This window comes from Chiloscyllium plagiosum, unplaced genomic scaffold (genome assembly GCF_037043375.1).
Source record: "Chiloscyllium plagiosum isolate Xiang-an unplaced genomic scaffold, Cpla_swu_hap1 HiC_scaffold_24, whole genome shotgun sequence".
Lineage (NCBI taxonomy): Eukaryota > Metazoa > Chordata > Chondrichthyes > Orectolobiformes > Hemiscylliidae > Chiloscyllium > Chiloscyllium plagiosum.
In genome coordinates, this window is record NW_028270162.1 from 64,865,688 (window position 1) to 64,884,636 (window position 18,949).

The following is an 18,949-nucleotide window of genomic DNA, read 5'->3' on the forward strand; positions in this document are numbered from 1 at the left end:
AGCTGTTTACATTTTTATAAGTTGTAGGCTTGGTTCATCAACTTGGTCTCCAATTTTTTTAAACAAAAAATAATTCCATTGACCTCATATCCATAAAGATAGCAGCAACTATGTGCAACATATTCGCATTGCCCATACATTTGTTTAATTTAAGAGGCATTAAAACACTGGGTTATTGGTGAAAAAAAGCACATTTTGTTCATCTTACGCTCATTAGGACAATTCAAAAGAAAGAAAGAAATACCCGTGAATTGGTATTCCCAATATTTATCCTGCAGGTCAACAAAAGCATGTAGAGTAAGAATCATAGAGATGTACAGCTCGGAAACAGACCCTTCGGTTCATGCCAACAAGATATTCTAACCTAATCTAGTCCCACCTGCCAGCACTTGACACATATCTCACAAACCCTTCCTGGAGAGTGGCGAATGTTGTGCCCCTGTTCAAAAAAGGGAATAGGGATAACCCCAGGAATTACAGGCCAGTTAGTCTTACTTCGGTGGTAGGCAAAGTAATGGAAAGGGTACTGAGGGATAGGATTTATGAGTATCTGGAAAGACACTACTTGATTAGGGACAGCCAGCACGGATTTGTGAAGGGTAGGTCTTGTCTTACAAGTCTTATTGAATTCTTTGAGGAGGTGACCAAGCATGTGGATGAGGGTAGAGCAGTGGATGTAGTATACATGGATTTTAGTAAGGCATTTGATAAGGTTCCCCATGATAGGCTTATGCGGAAAGTCAGGAGGCATGGGATAGAGGGAAATTTGGCCAGTTGGATAGAAAACTGGCTAACCGGTCGAAGTCAGAGAGTGGTGGTAGATGGTAAATATTCAGCCTGGAGCCCAGTTACAAGTGGAGTTCCACAGAGATCAGTTCTGGGTCCTCTGCTGTTTGTAATTTTTATTAATGACTTGGAAGAGGGAGTCGAAGGGTGGGTCAGTAAATTTGCAGATGATACAAAGATTGGTGGAGTTGTGGATAGTGAGGAGGGCTGTTGTCGGCTGCAAAGGGACTTAGATATGATGCAGAGCTGGGCTGAGGAGTGGCAGATGGAGTTCAACCCTGCCAAGTGTGAGGTTGTCCATTTTGGAAGGACAAATAAGAATGTGGAATACAGGGTTAACGGTAGGGTTCTTAGTAAGGTGGAGGAGCAGAGGGATCTTGGGGTCTATGTTCATAGATCTTTAAAAGTTGCCACTCAGGTGGATAGAACTTGTAAGAAGGCCTATGGTGTATGAGCGTTCGTTAGCAGAGGGATTGAATTTGAGTCGTGAAGTGATGTTGCAGCTGTACAGGACTTTGGTTAGGCCACATTTGGAGTACTGTGTGCAGTTCTGGTTTCCTCACTTTAGGAAAGATGTGGAAGCTTTGGAGAGGGTGCAGAGAAGATTTACCAGGATGTTGCCTGGAATGGAGAATAGGTCGTACGAGGATAGGTCGAGTGTGCTAGGCCTTTTCTCATTGGAACGGAGAAGGATGAGGGGTGACTTGATAGAGGTGTATAAGATGATCAGGGGAATAGATAGAGTAGACAATCAGAAACTTTTTCCCCGGGTACAACAGAGTGTTACAAGGGGACATAAATTTAAAGTGAAGGGTGGAAGGTATAGGGGAGATGTCAGGGGTAAGTTCTTTACCCAGAGAGTGGTGGGGGCATGGAATGTTCTATGTTCTATTTATATACCTATCCAGATGCCTTCAAAATATTGTAATTGTACCAGCGCCCACCACTTCCTCTGGCAACTCATTCCATACACGCACCAACCTCTGCGTGAAAGAGTTGCCCCTTAGGTCCCTTTTAAATTTTTCTCACCTTAAACCTATGACTTCTCGTTCTGTACTCCCTCACCCTAGGGAAGAGACCTTGTCTATTTATCCTATCCATGCCCCTCATGATTTTAAAAACCTCTATAACGTCATCCTTCAGCCTCCGACGCTCCAGGGAAAACAGTCCCAGCCTATTTAGCCTCTCCCCATAATCTTTTTTGAACTCCTTTCATGTTTCAGAACATCCTTCCAATAGGAAGGAGACCAGAATTTCACACCGTACAGGTAGAAGATCCTTTATCCAAGCATCCAAAACCCAAAAACTCTGAAATCAAAGTTTTTTTGTGAAGTTTTTTTCTCATTAACAAGTCAACATTGTTTGGTGAGCAAACAGTTAACCCAAGTCAATACCTCAGTATGTGTCACTCAGATGCGACATGGAGGGGGGGGGGTGGCCAAGCACCGACAGACCTGGGGTTTCTCTGTGAACGCCCCCAAATCGACACCCAATGTGTGTCTGCTTCTCCGGTAAGATTTTTAAAAATTTCACCATTAAACTGTCACATTCTGAAAACCGAAAAATTTTGAATTCTGAGAAATAGTTGGTCCCATGCATTTCGGATAAAGGATCTTCTACCTGTATTCCAAAAGTGGCCTTACCAATGTCCTGTACAGCTGAAACATGACCTCCCAACTCCTGTACTCAATACTCTGACCAATAAAGGAAAGCATACCAAATGTCTTCTTCACTTGAAAGTGCATCTCCACTTTCAAGGAACTATGAACCTGCACTCCAAGGGCTCTTTGTTTAGCAACCCTCCACAGGACCTTCCCATTAAGTGCTGCTGTAATTTGTTTTTCCATCTAAATTAAACTCCATCTGCCTCTCCTCAGCCCATTGGCCCATCTGATCAATATCCTATTATACTCTGAGATAACCTTCTTCGCTGTCCACTATACATCGAATTTTGGTGTCATCTGCAAACTTACTAACTGTACCTCTTATGCTCACATCCAAATCATTTATATAAAATGATGAAAAGTAGCAGACCCAGCACCGATCCTTGTGGAACTCTACTGGTCACAGGCCTCCAGTCTGAAAAGCAACCCACCACCACCACCCCCTCTATCTCCAACCTTTGTATACAGTTGGGAACCTAAAAGGACAGCTGGAGTCAAAACCTGAAAAACTGATTCCTTTCCCAATGACTTCTTCCTTATCTTAAGTCAATACAACTCCATGATTCAAGTCCGGTGCTATTCTCATGTTTGCCTGTCTGTTCACTCAGGCTTGGAGAAAGTGAGGACTGCAGATGCTAAAGACCAGAGTTGATAAGTGTGGTGCTGGAAAAGCGCAGCAGGCCAGGCAGCATCCAAGGAGCAGGAGAATCGATGTTTAGGGCATAAGCCCTGGAGAAGGGCTCATGCTCAAAATGTCAATTCTCCTGCTCCTCAGATGCTGCCTGGCCTGCTGCGCTTGTTCACTCATGCTGCTCTGTGTTACAGTCCTAAACCAACCACTGACCAAACAATCCAACAAATAGAAATAACAATTCAAGGGAACAAACAATTAGTCTTTAACTAACAATGAATGGAAACAGTACCTTTAACAAATTGAATCTACTTTCTTCAGAAAATGAAAAACTGAAAAAAAACTGGATAATTTGATTAAATTATAACACACAGGATTAGATTAGACTTATTGTTGCATGTCCCAAAATAAAGTGAAAAATATTGTTGTGCGCACTAGTCGCAAAAAGTTGCCACTCACGGTTGCCATCTTGAATCTCTGTTAATGTTGCATTATATTATTGCAATAGCTTTGATCATTTTGGTCTAGCAGTACATCTTTTCTGTTTTCTTCTCAGTAGCCAGTCATTGTTTGCCTCATGGTTCAGTTCCCGATCGGCTGCAAAATCTTTGGCTTCTCTTTCCTCTTGTTCCTCATCAGATTCTCCTCCAGATGATGCTGCTGGACAGCGGTTCAGATCTTGGTTCCGGGCTCCTCTTCCATTCCTATGGTCACCACGTCTGAGCTAGGGTCAGCTATAGGCCCGAGACTGTGCGGGGCCAGACCTCACCTGAATCCCTTGTGGAAAGGGATTGTCCTCCTGTTCTTTTTCCAGGAAGCAATACTTAATTATGCTGGAGGAGGCCGTTCAGCCCATTTATGACTACATTGAAAATACCTATCCTATTGATCTTGCTCCCACCTTGTCTTCAAACTGCTTTCCTTTACATGTATTTATGCAATTCTCTTGTGAAAGATTCCTTTAAATTTACTTATAACACTCTTCCAACTGTGTTTCAGATGATAATGTCTCAGTGTAGGGAGTGAGTGTTAAAATGAAGAGGAGATGGGACAGGGTAATATAAATAGGATCTAGATGAAAGGATAGATAAGAATGAATCCATGGAAGTAATCAGGTGAAATGTTTTTACACAGTGGCTTGTAAGATTGAGAATGGATTATCAGAGTTTTAACTAAAACCAAGAAGAAATTAAATAGTTGGTTGATGATAAACAGAGAAAAGGGCTATAAGACCAAGTGGGGTAGGAATATGGATCATGTGGAGAATAAACGTCAACATGAACTGGTTGGACTGAACAACCTGAATCCTGTTCTCCATTATTCCTCTGCCAGACAGAGTTAAGATCCTCTAACAGAGGTTCACCGGCCAATCTCTGAACATCTCCCTGCATCTGCAGCAACAGCAGCTCTTTCAAAGGAATATGTTGGCACTTCCATGGACATTAGCCCAAAGTACAGGCTCAGGAATAGGGCAAGGATCTCCATTATCAGAACCACAATTGAGACTAACTCCTTTGATCCATAGTATTTTCTGAAAGGGAAACAGATACAAGATTCAGCTCTGGCTTGATTGCCAAGATGATGTCAGAAGTGGTCACATATCTTAAAAGTACTTAGTTGGCTGTAAAACAGATTTTGGCATCCTATTGTGAAAAGTGGGCAGCACGGTGGCCCAGTGGTTAGCACTGCTGCCTCACAGCGCCAGAGACCCAGGTTCAATTCCCGCCTCTGGCGACCGTCTGTGTGGAGTTTGCACGTTCTCCCCGTGTGTGCGTGGGTTTCCTCCAGGTGCTCCGGTTTCCTCCCACAGTCCAAAAATGTGCAGGATAGGTGAATTGGCCATTCTAAATTGCCCGTAGAGTTATATGAAGGGCTAAGTGTAGGGGGATTGGTCGGGGTGGGTTGCTCTTCAGAGGGTCAGTGTGGACTTGTTGGGCCGAAGGGCCTGTTTCCACACTGTAATGTAATCTAATCTAATCTAAAAAAAAATATTTTTCTTTTTATTTCAAGAGAAGGCATCATGTCATTGAATGTGGTGCAATGCGTTGGGTGATATGGCAACCATGGTTGAGTTGCTGGTGATTTTTTTGCAAAGTGACACAGTATGAGACTTTCAGCAGTACCCAGTGTACAGGGACAAGATAAAATTATAAATGGCTTGAATGAGCAGTGATTAACAGAGGTTGGTGCTTGATATATAAAGGGTTTGGTGCACTGAATCATGCTTGTTTGGATGGACTCCTAGGTTTTTGAGTCAGCCACAGTGAAGGAAAAAGTGATTTAATTGTAAAGTCAGGATGATATGTAGCTTTGACAGAAACTTGCAAGTGGTGGTGGTCCCACATATCTGCTGCCTTTGCCCTTCGAATAAGTACTAGTAGAGGGCATACATTTTCTGTCAAAGAGCCTTGATGATTTGCTGGCAGTGCATCTCTCAGATAGTACACACTGCTGCTGTATTGGTGTGCTCGACCCAAGGGACTGTGGATAGAAACCTTGCTCCTACTTCTCCTGCCCAACTCTTGCATTGAAACCCTGATCACTAAACCTGGAGGAGAAAGTGAGGACTGTAGATGCTGGAGGTCAGAGTCGAACAGTGTGGTGTTGGAAAAGCACAGCTGGTCAAGCAGGAGAGTCGATGTTTTGAGCATAAGCTCTTCATCAGGAATGAGGGGGTAGCCCAAGGGGCTGGGAATGCGATAGAAACATGAAGTTAGGGTCAAAGTGATAGGTCAGAGAAGAAGTTGGAGCAGAAAAGTGGGAAGGAAGATGGATAGGTAGGACAATTCAAGAGGACAGTGCAGAGTGGGAAGGTTTGGATCTGGGATAAGGTTAGGGGATGGGGGAAAAGGGGAAATTAGGAAACTGGTGAAATCCACATTGATTGCAGATAGTTAGAGGGTCCCAAGGTGGATGCGTTCTTCTTTCAAAAGTCAGGTGGCAGAGGCAGCCCAAGACTTCCATGTCCTTTGTGGAGTGGGAGGGGGAAGTTAGAGTTCAGCCATATGGCGGTGGGGTTGCATAGTGCGTGTTTCCAAGAGATGTTCTCTGAAATATTCTGCAAGCTGGTGTCCTGTCTCCAGTAAATCAGACTCCAGATTTTTGCCAATTAGATAATCTTCATTCTGTAGGTCAGAAACTCCCATACTTTGTAGGGTTATGATGCTTTCTTTTAAAAAAAAAAGTAGTTTAATGTTGTATGTCTGAGTTTACGGTGTGAGGGCTTGGAGGGACAGAAATAAGATCTCATGAGAGACAAACCTAAGACTAAAATCCTCCCAATTGTCCTTGTCGTAATGTGAAGCCTTTGCTTATAACCAGTACGTATTTGTAGATTTATAATTAGTGTACACACACACACAGATCTGGAGATTTAATTTAGCAGCATCAGTCTCAATGAGAGAAACGATTTTGTATCCCTGAGGACTTAAGGAAAACAGATATCTTTTATCTCCACATCCAAAAATTGAAAAGATCTAAAAACTGAATGAGTCATTTAGAGGTAAAGTTGGCTAGAAGGTAGGAGACAAAAAAGGTAAGAGGGAAGCTTTTTGGCCTGTGACCAGCAGTGTGCCACAACAATGGGTGCTGGATCCACTGCTTTTTGTCATTTAGATCAAAGATTTAGATGTGAATGGTTAGCAAGTTTCCAGACCTCACCAAACTCAGTGGTGTAAAGAACAGTGAAGGCTACCTCAGGGTACAACAGGAACTTGATCAGTTGGGCTGAGGAGTGGCAGATGGAGTTTAATTTGGATAAAGGTTGGACCAAAGGGTCTGTTTCCAGGCTATACAATTCTATGAAAGCATACTCAAAATAATACCACTGACCATTGCCTCCCCTAGTTGGCTAATGGGAATGAAGTAATAGCTAAGGGGTTCTTTTTCAGGTTGATGACCTGTGAACAGTGGGGTCGCACAGGGATCAAAGCTAGGGCTGCAACTGTTTACAATATACGTTAGTAACTTGAACAAAGGGAGGGAATATACTGAAGACAAAATTTGCAGACAACATAAGAACAGGTGGAAAGGCAGGTTGAGAGAGGGATACAGAGAGTTTATAGAGATATTGAAAAGTGAAATAAGTGGGCAAGAAGTTGACAAATGGATTATAAAGTGGGAAAATGTGAAGTTGTTTACTTTAGAAGGGAGAACAAAAGGATAGAGTATTAATAAAATAGAGAGTACAGAAAGCTGGGACTTGGGGAACTTGTGCATGAAACACAAAGCAAGCACACAGGTACAGCAGGTAATCAGGAAAGCTAATACAATATTAATCCTTATTTCAAGAGGGTTGGAGTATAAGAATAGGTGCTGGTGAGACCACATTTGGAGTACTGTGAGCAGTTTGGGTCTGCTTATTTATGGGAAGATTACTTCATTGGAGGTAGTTCAGAGAAGGTTCACAAGTATGATCCCTGCTATGGAAGGATGCTCTAATGAGCATAGGCTAAACAGGTTGGGACTCCAATCATTGGTGTTTGGAAGAATGAGAGGTAATCGCATTGAAACACACAGGATTATCGAGGGGCCTGACAGGGTAAGTGTTGAGAGGATATTTCCTCTCATGGGAGAGTCTAGGACCAGGGGGCACAGTTGCAGAATTAAGGGAGTTGAAGAGGAATTTAATCTCAGATTATATTAGATACCCTACAGTATGGAAAACAGGGCCTTTGGCCCAACAGGTCCACACTGACCCATTCCCCTACCTTATAGATACCCCTGACTAAATGGACCGAACATAATGGACAATTTAGTATGGCCAATTCACCTGGCCTGCACATCTTTGGATTGTGGGAGAAAATCGGAGCACCTGGGAGGAAACCCATGCAGACACCGGGAGAATGCGCAAACTACACACAGGCTGTCGCTAGAGGCCGGAATCGAACCTGGGTGCCTAGTGCTGTGAGGCAGCAGTGCTAACCACTAAGCCACCATGCCACCCATAGAGTGGAGTGTCTTTAGAACGCCTTGCAACTGAGAGCTGTGAGAGAAGAGTTCTTGTGTATTTTAAGGCTGAAATGGATAGATTCTGGATTAGTTGGGGAATTGAGAGTTATGGGGAAAAGGCAGGAAAGTCAACATGGAGGAATGTCAGATTAGCTGTGATCCTATTGAATGGTAAGCAGGTCAAGAGGCTGAATGGCTTATTCCTTTTTTTGTGATCTTAATTTATGTTCTATGCATTAGATAAAGCTCCAGATGTGTTGTCAGGTAGATCTTCTAGTATCCTGATCCCACAGGTCATAGATCAGTCAATGGTAGAGTGCATCCTGAAACCAGGAATTCCTCATGAGTAATCTTTACTGGCTTCATTAGCAATGCAGCAGATCAGTCTAGGGAGGGACAGCTTGGAGGTGGGAGGTAATTCACCATGGGTGGAGGAGAGCGGGGTCCTGAGAATTTGGGGGATTGCAAACTGTGTGTGGGTGGTGGGTTAGGGTAGGTTCTGTGCAAGCCTGATAGTGGGCTGTGGATTGCAAGTCTGGTGAATTTCTTGGGATCTGGGATGTGGAAGTTAGAAGGTTGGTGTTAAGATTGGGACCTCTGGTGGACAGCTGGGTGGGGGTAGGGGAGATGGGGACAAGGGAAAGATTGGGAGGCTGCTGGATCTGAAGCTGAATATGTGACTTAAATGTGAGGGTTGGATTCAGTAAGTATGTAGACCCTTACCTCCAGAACCCATTCACCTGAAGAAGCCTGACCAACAGCAGTTAAAGTTTAAAACCTAAATGACAATAAAGCATGTCACCTCATTATCATATTTAAAATTCCACCTTGTTGGATTTGATTCTTCACTTATCTACCTTCTGACCTCAGATTTGCTCAAGGTCATTGTGACTTCAACTATCTTGTCCCAGGGATGATTTTAAAGTTTAATTAGTTTTGATTGTTCAGACATGATGACATGTCTCTGTGGCAGGTAGAACTTGAACCCAGATCTTCCAACACTAACAAGTATCATTTGTTTTCAAAGCCAAATTTTTAAAAAACTAAACCTTAGATGAAGAAAGGCACAAGGGTGGATTTCAGTCATGGAGTCATACTGCACAGAAACAGATCCTTCAGACATAATGCCAAATGAAACTAGTCCCAGCTGCCTGCTCCTCGTCAATATGCCCTCGAACCTTTCCTATTAGTGTACTTATCAAAGGGTCTTCTAAATGCTGTGACTGTGCATGCATGCACCACTTCCTCAGGAAATTCATTTCAGTTGGAAACCACTGTGTAAAAAAGTTTGCCCTTCATGTCTCTTAAATCTCTCACCTCAAAAATGTGTCCCTAGTCTTGAATTCCCCATCCTAGGGAAAAGACACCCCCATCCATGATTTTATAAATCTCTATTAAAAAAAAGGTCATCTCTCAACCCCTACAGTCCAGTGTAAAAAGTCCCAATCTATCTTTCTAACTCAAACGTTCCATACCCAGCAACGTCTTGCCAAATCTCTCCTGCTTAATAACATCACTCATAACTGGGCCACACAGTATTCCAGAAGAGACCTCAAATGTCCTGTACAACCTCAACATGACTTCCCAATTCCTATACTCAAAAAAGGACTGAGCAATGAAGGCAAGCACGCTAAACGCCTTTTTTTTTAAAACCCCACTGTCTATATGTCACACAAATGTCAAATAATTATGTAGCTGAACCCCTAGGTCCCTCTATTCTACAATACTACCCAAGCCCCTACTATTAATTGTATATGCCTTACCCTTGTTTGCAATGCCTCGCGTTTCTCTAGATGGAACCTCCATCTGCCATTTTTCAGCCCATTGACCCATATGATCGAGACCCTTTTGTCATCTCAGACAAGATCTTCACTGTCTATGCCACATCTATAATAGATGCGGTTGGATATAGATGCTTTGAAAATAGTAGCCGAGGATGATGAGTCTGTCTTCTGATGCCCTCAGGTTGCACTAAAGTTGTTAAAGTGAAGGTGTCTCCTCATTTCCACCGAAATAGCTGAAAAGTTCCTTCAAATCAGTTTGGTAGAGAGCTGAAGGAAGTTCTCATTTTGGAAGATAGAATAGTCTGAGGCTTATTAGTGCACAGCAGTTGGGAACACTGCATCAACCTATTGTTGTGGATTTAATTTTTTTGAAAATTTGAAATCGTAACTTTGTAGCTGACTTGGTTGCCATTAAAATCACCAGAGCAGGTCAACATGACTGTTATATGTTCTAGACAAGCATTTACACTATACTCTCCTGCCTGTTCGATTGCCTGAAGCAATGATTTATCATAAACTGTCTTCTTTGACAAGGTATTTGAAGTGTACAAAAGCAGGTGACATTATGATATGCAATAACTTTTAATAGAGTCTTAATCAAAGGTCAGTTGTGGCATTGTAATAAGTCATGAAATTATAGTTTTCTCCTGCATTGCATGTACATTTACAATCCGAATATGGGTGCTAGGATACATTGCCTGCCATAAATGAAAAAACATTCAATTTTTATATTCATTGAAGTGCCTTTATGTTAAGGCAACTGCTTAAAAATGTCAACATTGAAATCAGATATGAATAAGGACTTAAGTAAATTGGAAATATTAGGTCTGGTTTAAATTGTTGCTAAGTTTTCATGAAAGCCCCAATAAAGTGAGGTAATTTACAAAAAAAACTGATTAAATTTAAATAGGATCCTGTAGTTATCAAGCACAGAGTGTCAACAGTTAACCTTTGCAACTTTGCTAAAAATAGCTGTAGCTAATTGTTTGTCCATAGTAACAGGACTTGCTGCACTCACTTTCACTTATTGAACATAAAAGTGCACATAACATAAAAACAAAAAAAAGTTTGAGTATATTACATCCAACTATAGCTGCCAGCTAATAACTAGAGTTCTGCTTGCTAAAAAGATAGTATCTTTCATGGTAGAAAAGTTAAAAATCAAAACACCTGGTTATAGTCCAACAGGTCTATTTAGACAGATTCACACAGGGCAGGTCACACCTTCAATGCAATACCTGGGCCAACATGACACCAATTGTTAAAATTCACTTTAAAAAAAAAGTTTTGCAGGGCAACATTTAAGAGGCATTTGGATGGGTATATGAATAGGAAGGGTTTGGAGGGATATGGGCCAAGTGGGACTAGATTGGGTTTGGATATCTGGTCGGCATGGACGGGTTGGACCAAAGGGTCTATTTCTATGATGTACATCTCAATGACTTTATGACATATGAAAGAACTGAAACCAACATGGTCACTCTAAAAGATAAAGAGACTTAAAAAATAAACAAGGTCTTTTTCAATAGATAATAATTTCAGTTACATCACATCATAAACTTTTGCCATAAATTGTGTTTTACAATCTTACACTCCACAACCACCCAACAAAGAAACAACACTCAAGGCTAATGCTTCTGAATAAACTTGTTGGACTATTACCTGCTATTGTGCAATTTTTAAACTTTGTACATCTTACGGAAGTCCACATAGGTCACATCCACCACTCTGCCCTCATCAATCTTCTTTGTTACTTCAAAAAATTCCATCATTAATAAGACATGATTTCCCATGCACAAAGCTATGCTGACTATTCCTGATCAGTGATTGCCTTTCCAAATACAAGCAAATTCCTCCAAATCCCTCAGGATTCCTCCAACAACTTACTCATCACTAATGTCAAGCACACCAGTGTATAATTCCTTGGCTTATCCTTTCTGAAATAGTGGTATAAGTTAACCAACCTCTAGGCTACCAGCACCTCACCTGTGACTATCAATGATTCAGAAATCTCAGCAAGATTTCTGGAATCGTTTCACACAGAGTTCTGATTTGCCCAGGTTAACAACCCCAAACATGAATTTCATAGGCAACAAGGTCCACCTGGTCCAAATCACTCCAGCCCGACACCAATAAGCATTAAAGGAAGAATAATTACTGAGGAAGTAGCACTGGACCTGAAATGTTAACTCTGATTTCTCTCCACAGATGTGCTGAGCTTTTCTAACAATCTCTGGCTTTTTTTGATTTACATTCTTTAAGTTTTTATCATTCACTCCTTTTTTGGTTAAGAATCCAAGTTGGTGTTAAAAATGTTCAACAACTTTGCTGCTACTGCTGCCTGGAGAAATGTGTTCTAAAGGCTTGTGACCTTCTAAAAGAAGAAAATATCATCTTACCTTTGTCTCCAATGGGAGTCCTATTATTTTGAAACTGTGTCCTTTAGTTTCTCCTACCAATCTTGTCCTTTTATCACCCCTTATATCAGAATATAGTTGATTCCATACGTTAGGGCCCGGGTGTCCTTGGAGAAGGAGCGCGTGGTGTCCACCAACACCCTGGAGTTGTTCAGGGAGAGGTGGGTGCCGCAGGGAGTGGAGTGCATTATTTCTCCCTCCAACTCTATTTTGATTTAGTCCCTACCCTCCCCTTCACTGTTTTGATCACACAGCATTGCCCTTTGATGTGAAGGGCAGTGTTTGTCACTGGCCACTTGGGTATTTTCCTATCTTCCTGGTGGTGGAAATTGAATAAAGATTCGTGCACTTTGTGTCTTTCACTGTGTCTCACACGTATACACACACACCATGGGTGCTGGGGAAAAAAAAATAAGCACTACCGCACTTAGGTGGTAGTGTGGGGGTTAATAATATAGTTGATTCCATTCTATTCATTCCCCAAAATGTCTTCCTCATGGTACATCCATTTTCACAACTGCTGTGCTACCAATTCCATTCCCAGGTCTGGCTGGTGTCACGGTTTCCCTCCTTAGTTATTGTAGGATTTAGGAAGCCTATCACCAATCCACCATCCACACCTTACAAAGCTCCAGTCTGCATTCTGTTATTCTGTCATTTCAGATCACTCTTCAAATAAGGTCCTTTAACGTTTTCTCCAGATCCCTGAAACCTGTCAATCTGTTCTTATTCTCCAAATGTACAAAACAGGATAAAAGGCTGTCTGACCCCATGATTGCATCCTTGCTCATCTTCGATTTATCACTCTAATCCTCCTTCAATTTCAGTGTGTCAGAATCCTGGAACTCTCTTTCCGAACAACACTGCTGATGGTTACAACATGTGACTGCAGCAGTTCAAAAAGGCAGCTCACCACCACCTTCCCAGGGCAATGAGTGTTGGGTCATAATACTGGGCTAGCCAACAACACACAAACCATGCATATGAATTATAAAGTAAGTTGGGAATGCTAACAGTTAGAGTAGTCAGTAAAAGTTATGGTCAGTAGAGTGTATCAAGCTCGAAAAGCATCGCATTAGATAACATCTGTACACAGATGATATCCACTTCACCTCTCTCAATTTCCTCACTGTTAGAATCCCTACAGTGTGGAAGTAGGCCATTTGGCCCATCAAATCCACACCAACCTTCCAAAGAGCATCTCATTCAGACATACTCCCCAACCCTATCCCTTAACTCTGCATTTCCCATGGTTAATCCACCTTGCCTGCATATCCCTGGACAATAATAGGCAATTTAGCACAGTCAATCCACCTGTACATTGTTGGACTGTGGGAGGAAACAGGGAGAATACTGAATGGTTTCGACAGGGTGGATGGTGGGAAGATGTTTCCATTGGTAGAAGAGACTAGGACCTGAGGGTACAGCCTTAGAGTGGACATAAGGAGAAACTCCTTCAGACAGAGAGTGGTGAATGTATGGAATTCATTGCACAGAAGGGTGTGGAGGTCAGAGTATTGAATATATTTAAGACTGAGTTGGATAGGTTCTTGAATATCAAGGGGATCAAAGGTTATGGGGAGAAAGTGGGAGAATGGCAATGATAAACGTATCAGCCATGATTGAATGGCAGAGAAGACCTGATGGGCTGAATGGCCTAATTTCTGCTCCTATGTCTTATGGAAACCAAAGCACCCGCAGGAAACCCGCAAACTCCACACAGACACCCCTGAAAGTCGAATTGAACCTGGGTCCCTGGTGCTGTCAGACATGCATAGCATAATATGCTCTGCCAAGTTAACATAAGCTAAAGATTTAGATTAGCTAAATTGTCACCTTGAAGCCAATTTTAATGACAAAATAAAAACTGCAAAAGGCAGGTTGCTACAATATAGAAACATCTGCATTCAATGGCAGTGTTTTCTGCCAAATTTAGGGGAAGTTTCTTATGTTCTGTTCTTCAAACAGTTCGAAGATTTATTGAGATACTTGAGTTCAGAACTTCACCTGAGAGCCAAAAAAGCTGCAATTTTAAAAGGGGCTGCCAAGATGCTGATTGAAGGAGGGTACATTCCTTTTGCCCTCTGTGAGGTAATTTTGAGGTGAAACCCAGTGAATGTGGGGATTGCCCCGACCCTGCCTGTGGATGGGGTTGACCTGGTGGTGGAGTAGAGTTTCTGAGCTTGAGGCTTATTTGCTCTATCTGCTGTTTTTTTGTTTCTTTCCTTTTTTTGTCTTTTTTTCCTTTATATTTTACTTACTTCTTGTTGACGAGCTCGGTTGCGGCAATAGCATCGGCAGTGGCTGCATCAGTGAGATGGGCTGCAACTGTACTCATGGCAGTGGCGGAGTCGAGTTTGGGTCAGTGCGGTTCTTGCCAGCATTGGTGAGGTCCAGAAAGGATTCACAGTGGTGTCAGTGGAGGTGTAGGTGAAGGTGAGATGGTGCCAAAGAATAGCGTCTTTCATTCCAGCAGTGGTGGCACAGTCCATGGGCCATGATGGAACACTTCACAAGAAGAACTGCAAACTTGAACACATTTTCTTTATTTCTTTATCCGTCTGTCTTCATACTCTATGTTCTGTGTTTTTTTTGTATTTTCATATAACATTGGAGAGTGGCAACACTGTACAACACTTTTCACTATATTTTGTAATAAAATGCATGTGACAATAAATATATTAATTTTTAAAAAAACATGGGCTAGAGCATGATAGTAGGACTGAACATTCTCATGTGGATCAGCCTGGCAATAATGTAATGTAACAGTCAAATCGTCACTCCAAATGCCGCAATATTCAACCATTTGCTGTTAAAGAACAGTTCAGGGACTGAGCTATGTATCTTTTTAGATTTTTTAAAATCCACCGCTTATTTTTAATTTGTATGAAAGTGTGTTACATTAGTATTTCTTCTCATATGCAGTAACTCACTCCTTTTGTCACTTCAAGAAAGCCTGGTCTCCTTTTAAAACACAAGTACATTTGGGTCCAGGAAAGAGGTATCCGCAAGAGAAGGGATCCCTTAAATTTTTAAAAATGTTCCTTTTTATTTTTGAAACATTTCCTTGTAGATCGGAAGAAATTATAGCGATATGGAGGGATTTGAAAACAAGGATGATAATTTTTACATCAAGACTCTGCTAACGGAGAGCCAATATATGGGGTGACAGGTGAATAGTGTTGTAGTACATTTTTAAGCGGATATAGTTTTCTGTATATTTTATTAGAAAGCATAGGAAGCAATGCAACAAGTGATTCATATTTGAGCTCAGTCTGCTTAGAGAAAGCAACCAGAAAGAAAAGCATAAATGTTCTTCTCTGTGTAATATTCTTATCAATTTCAGTAAGGCCTTTGACAAGGTTCCACATGGTAGGCTGCTCTGGAAGGTTAGGTCACATGAAAGGTCACATTCCTGATGAAGGACTTATGCCCGAAATGTCGATTCTCCTGCTCCTCGGATGCTGCCTGAACTGCTGTGCTTTTCCAGCACTATACTCTTGTGGGATATAGGTGAATTAATGTTATTTCTGCAAATTATAAGTTCTGATACAGAGTAAATTAATTCACATTAGTCTGTGATTGTTTTCTCAGCTAGGAGCTGAGTTAGCAAAAATGGGAACTACATCGAGGAAGGACTTAGCATGAGACGTGATTACAGAACAATGGTAGAAATACAGGCACTAGATAAAATGCTGTGAAAAGAGGCCTTTATAAACATCTGTTTCCCACTTGTACAGAGACACAGGAACAAACCCCAATTAAAAGGGCTTAGTGATAGATGCTGTGAGGGGCAGCGCAGATGGAGGGAGCAGATAATGGTAAGCAAAGGATGGGATGACGTCAAACAACTTTATGGGAGGCAGAGATAGACATTTGTCACTGACAAGGGCGGATAAACAGAAGTTGTGGGATCAGTCTTAAGGAAATGAATGACGTAAGCGGGGGGAGGCAAACAATGAAATAAGGAAAAATATAGGGATTCAAACTGTATAAATTTCGAGAGTTTGTTGGATTTGGTGTGCATTTGTCATTGCCTTACCTGGCATTAGACATGGCACCCACTTGCAAGTGTACAAATAAACGACACTGTTTCAGATTTTTGGTCTCGGACTGAAATTATTGAAGTGAGTGAGCTTTTGTTTCTCACACTCTTGACCTAGGTCACATGGAATCCTAGCAAATTGGATACACAGTTGGATTGAGAGGGTAATAGTGGAAGGATGCTGTCGGACTGGAGGCCTGTGACTAGTGGACTACCCCGGGGTTGGGGCCAGGCGCATTGCGGTTTGTTATCTATATCAGTGACTTGGATAAGAATGGATAAGGCATGATTAGTAAGTTTGTGGGTAACACTAAAGTATGCAGTATTGTGGAGAGTGAGGAAGATTATCAGAAATTGCAATAGGACCTTGATCAGCAGGGGAAGTGGGATCAGAAATGGCAAACGGAATTTTGGCAAACGGAGGTCTTGCATTTTGGAAAGTCAAATCAAGGTAGGAGTGAGAACATAGACCAGTACAGCACAGTACAGGCCATTTGGCCCTTGATGTTGTGCCGACCTTTTATCTTAGTCTAAGATCAAATTAACCCATGTATCCTTCATTTATACTATCATCCATGCACCAATCCAAGAGTCAATTAAATGTCCCTGATGTATCTGACTCTATTACCACTGTTGGCAGTGAATTCCACACACCCACCACTCTCTGTGTAAACAACCGACCTCTGACATCTCTCCTAAACCTTCCTTCATTCACCTTAAAATTAATCCCCCCGTGATAGCCATTTCTGCCCTGGGAAAAAGTCTCTGACTATTCACTGTACCTACGCCTCTCATCATCTTGTACACTTTATCAAGTTACATCTCATCCTTCTTCACTCCAATGAGAAAAGTCCTCGCTCCCTCAATCTTTCTTCATAAGACATGCCCTCCAGTCCAGGCAGCATCCTGGTAAATCTCCTCTGCACCCTCTCCAAAGCTTCCACATCTTTCCTATAATGAGGCGACCAAAACTGAACACAATATTCCAATATGGTCTAACCAGGGCTCTATACAACTACAACATAACCTTGCAGCTCTTAAACCCATTCCCCTGCTTATGAAAGCCAACATACCATATGCCTTCTTAACAACCCTATCAACTTGGGGACTTTGAGGGATCTAAGTACACAGATCCCAAGATCCTTCTGCTCCTCCACACTGTCAAGAATCCTGCCTTTAACCATGTATGCTGCACTTATTTTCAAACTTTCCAAATAAAAGACTTCATACTTTTCCAGGTTGAACTCCATCTGCTACTTCTCAGCCCAGTTCTGCATCTTGTCAATGTCCTGTTGCAACCTACAACAGCCCTCCACACTATCCACAACTCCACCAACCTTTGTGTCATCGGCAAACTTACTTACCTACCCTTCCACATCCTCATCTAAGTCACTTATAAAAATCATAAAGAGCAGAGGTTCAAGAACAGATCCCTGTGCAATGCCACTGGTCACCGACCTCCAAGCTGAATACTTCCCATCTATTACCACCCTCTGTCTTCTAAGAGTCAACCAGTTCTGTATTCACTCAAATTTCCCTTACCTTCTGAATAGGCAACCTTATCAAATGCCTTGTTCAATCAATGTACACTACATTCACTTCATCAATGTGTTTTATCACCATTCTCAAATTCAATAAGGCTTTGTGAGGCACGACTGGCCTCTCACAAAGCCATTCTGATTATTCATCATCAAACTAGGCTTTTCCAAATAATCATAAATCCTGTCTCGCAGCATGCTCTCCAATAATTTGCCCACCTCTGATGTAAGACTGACTGGGCTATAATTCCCAGGATTATCCCTATTTCCTTTTTTGAACAAGGAGATAACATTTGAAACCCTCCAATCATCTGGTACTACTCCAGTGGACAGTGAGGATGCAAAGATTATCGCCAAAGGTGCAGCAATCTCTTCCCTTGCTTCCTGTAGTAAGCTTGGGTCTATCCTGTCTGACTCAGGGGACTTTGGGTCAAGGTTAGAGTGGTGCTGGAAAAGCACAGCAGCATTTGAGGAGCAGGAAACTCAATGTTTTGGGCAAAAATCCTTCATTAGGAATCAGGGGACCTAGTACCCTCAGGTTTTTCAAAATTTCCAGCACACCCTCCTTCTTAACATCAATCTGTTTGAGCATATCAGCCTGTTTCATGCTGTCCTCACAAACGAGAAGGTCCCTCTCACTCATGAATACTGAGGCACTATATTCACTAAGGGCGTCCCCTACCTCCTCTGACTCCAGGTACAAGTTCCCTCCATTATTCCTTATTGGCCCTACCACTCTGGCCATCCTCTTATTCTGCTAGACATGTTGCAGATAATACTCATTGATGCTCCTGAAGGTCAGTGGTGGAGGGAGTGGCTGTTTATGGATGTGTGGCCAGTCATGTCCTGAATGGTGTCAAGCTTCTTGAGTCTTGTTGGAGTTGCACCTATCCAGGCAAGTAGGGAATCATTCCATAACACTACTGACTTGTGCCTTCTAGATGGTGGACAGTTTTGGGAATCAGGAGATAAATTACTTACTGTACTACTCCTAACCTCTGACCTGCTCTTGTACCCACTGTGTGTATGTGTTGAATCTAGTTCAGTGTCTGGCAATCACTTGATGAAGGAGCAGCACTCTGAAAGCTAGTGCTTCCAATTAAACCTGTTGGACTATAACCTGGTGTTGTGTGA

General features: G+C 42.0%; 1 protein-coding gene across 1 annotated transcript in view; it reads right to left on the reverse strand.

The window, feature by feature from the left end:
- Positions 1-17,810, reverse strand: part of LOC122562438 (glutathione hydrolase light chain 1-like) — a 154,146-nt gene extending 136,336 nt beyond the window's left edge. Inside the window, exon 1 of the mRNA XM_088000289.1 lies at positions 14,494-17,810. Within this exon, the coding sequence (XP_087856415.1) occupies positions 14,494-14,570 (77 nt within the window). The 5' untranslated portion in view covers positions 14,571-17,810. The remainder of the gene's footprint in view (positions 1-14,493) is intronic.
- Between the last annotated feature and the right edge of the window lie 1,139 nt (positions 17,811-18,949).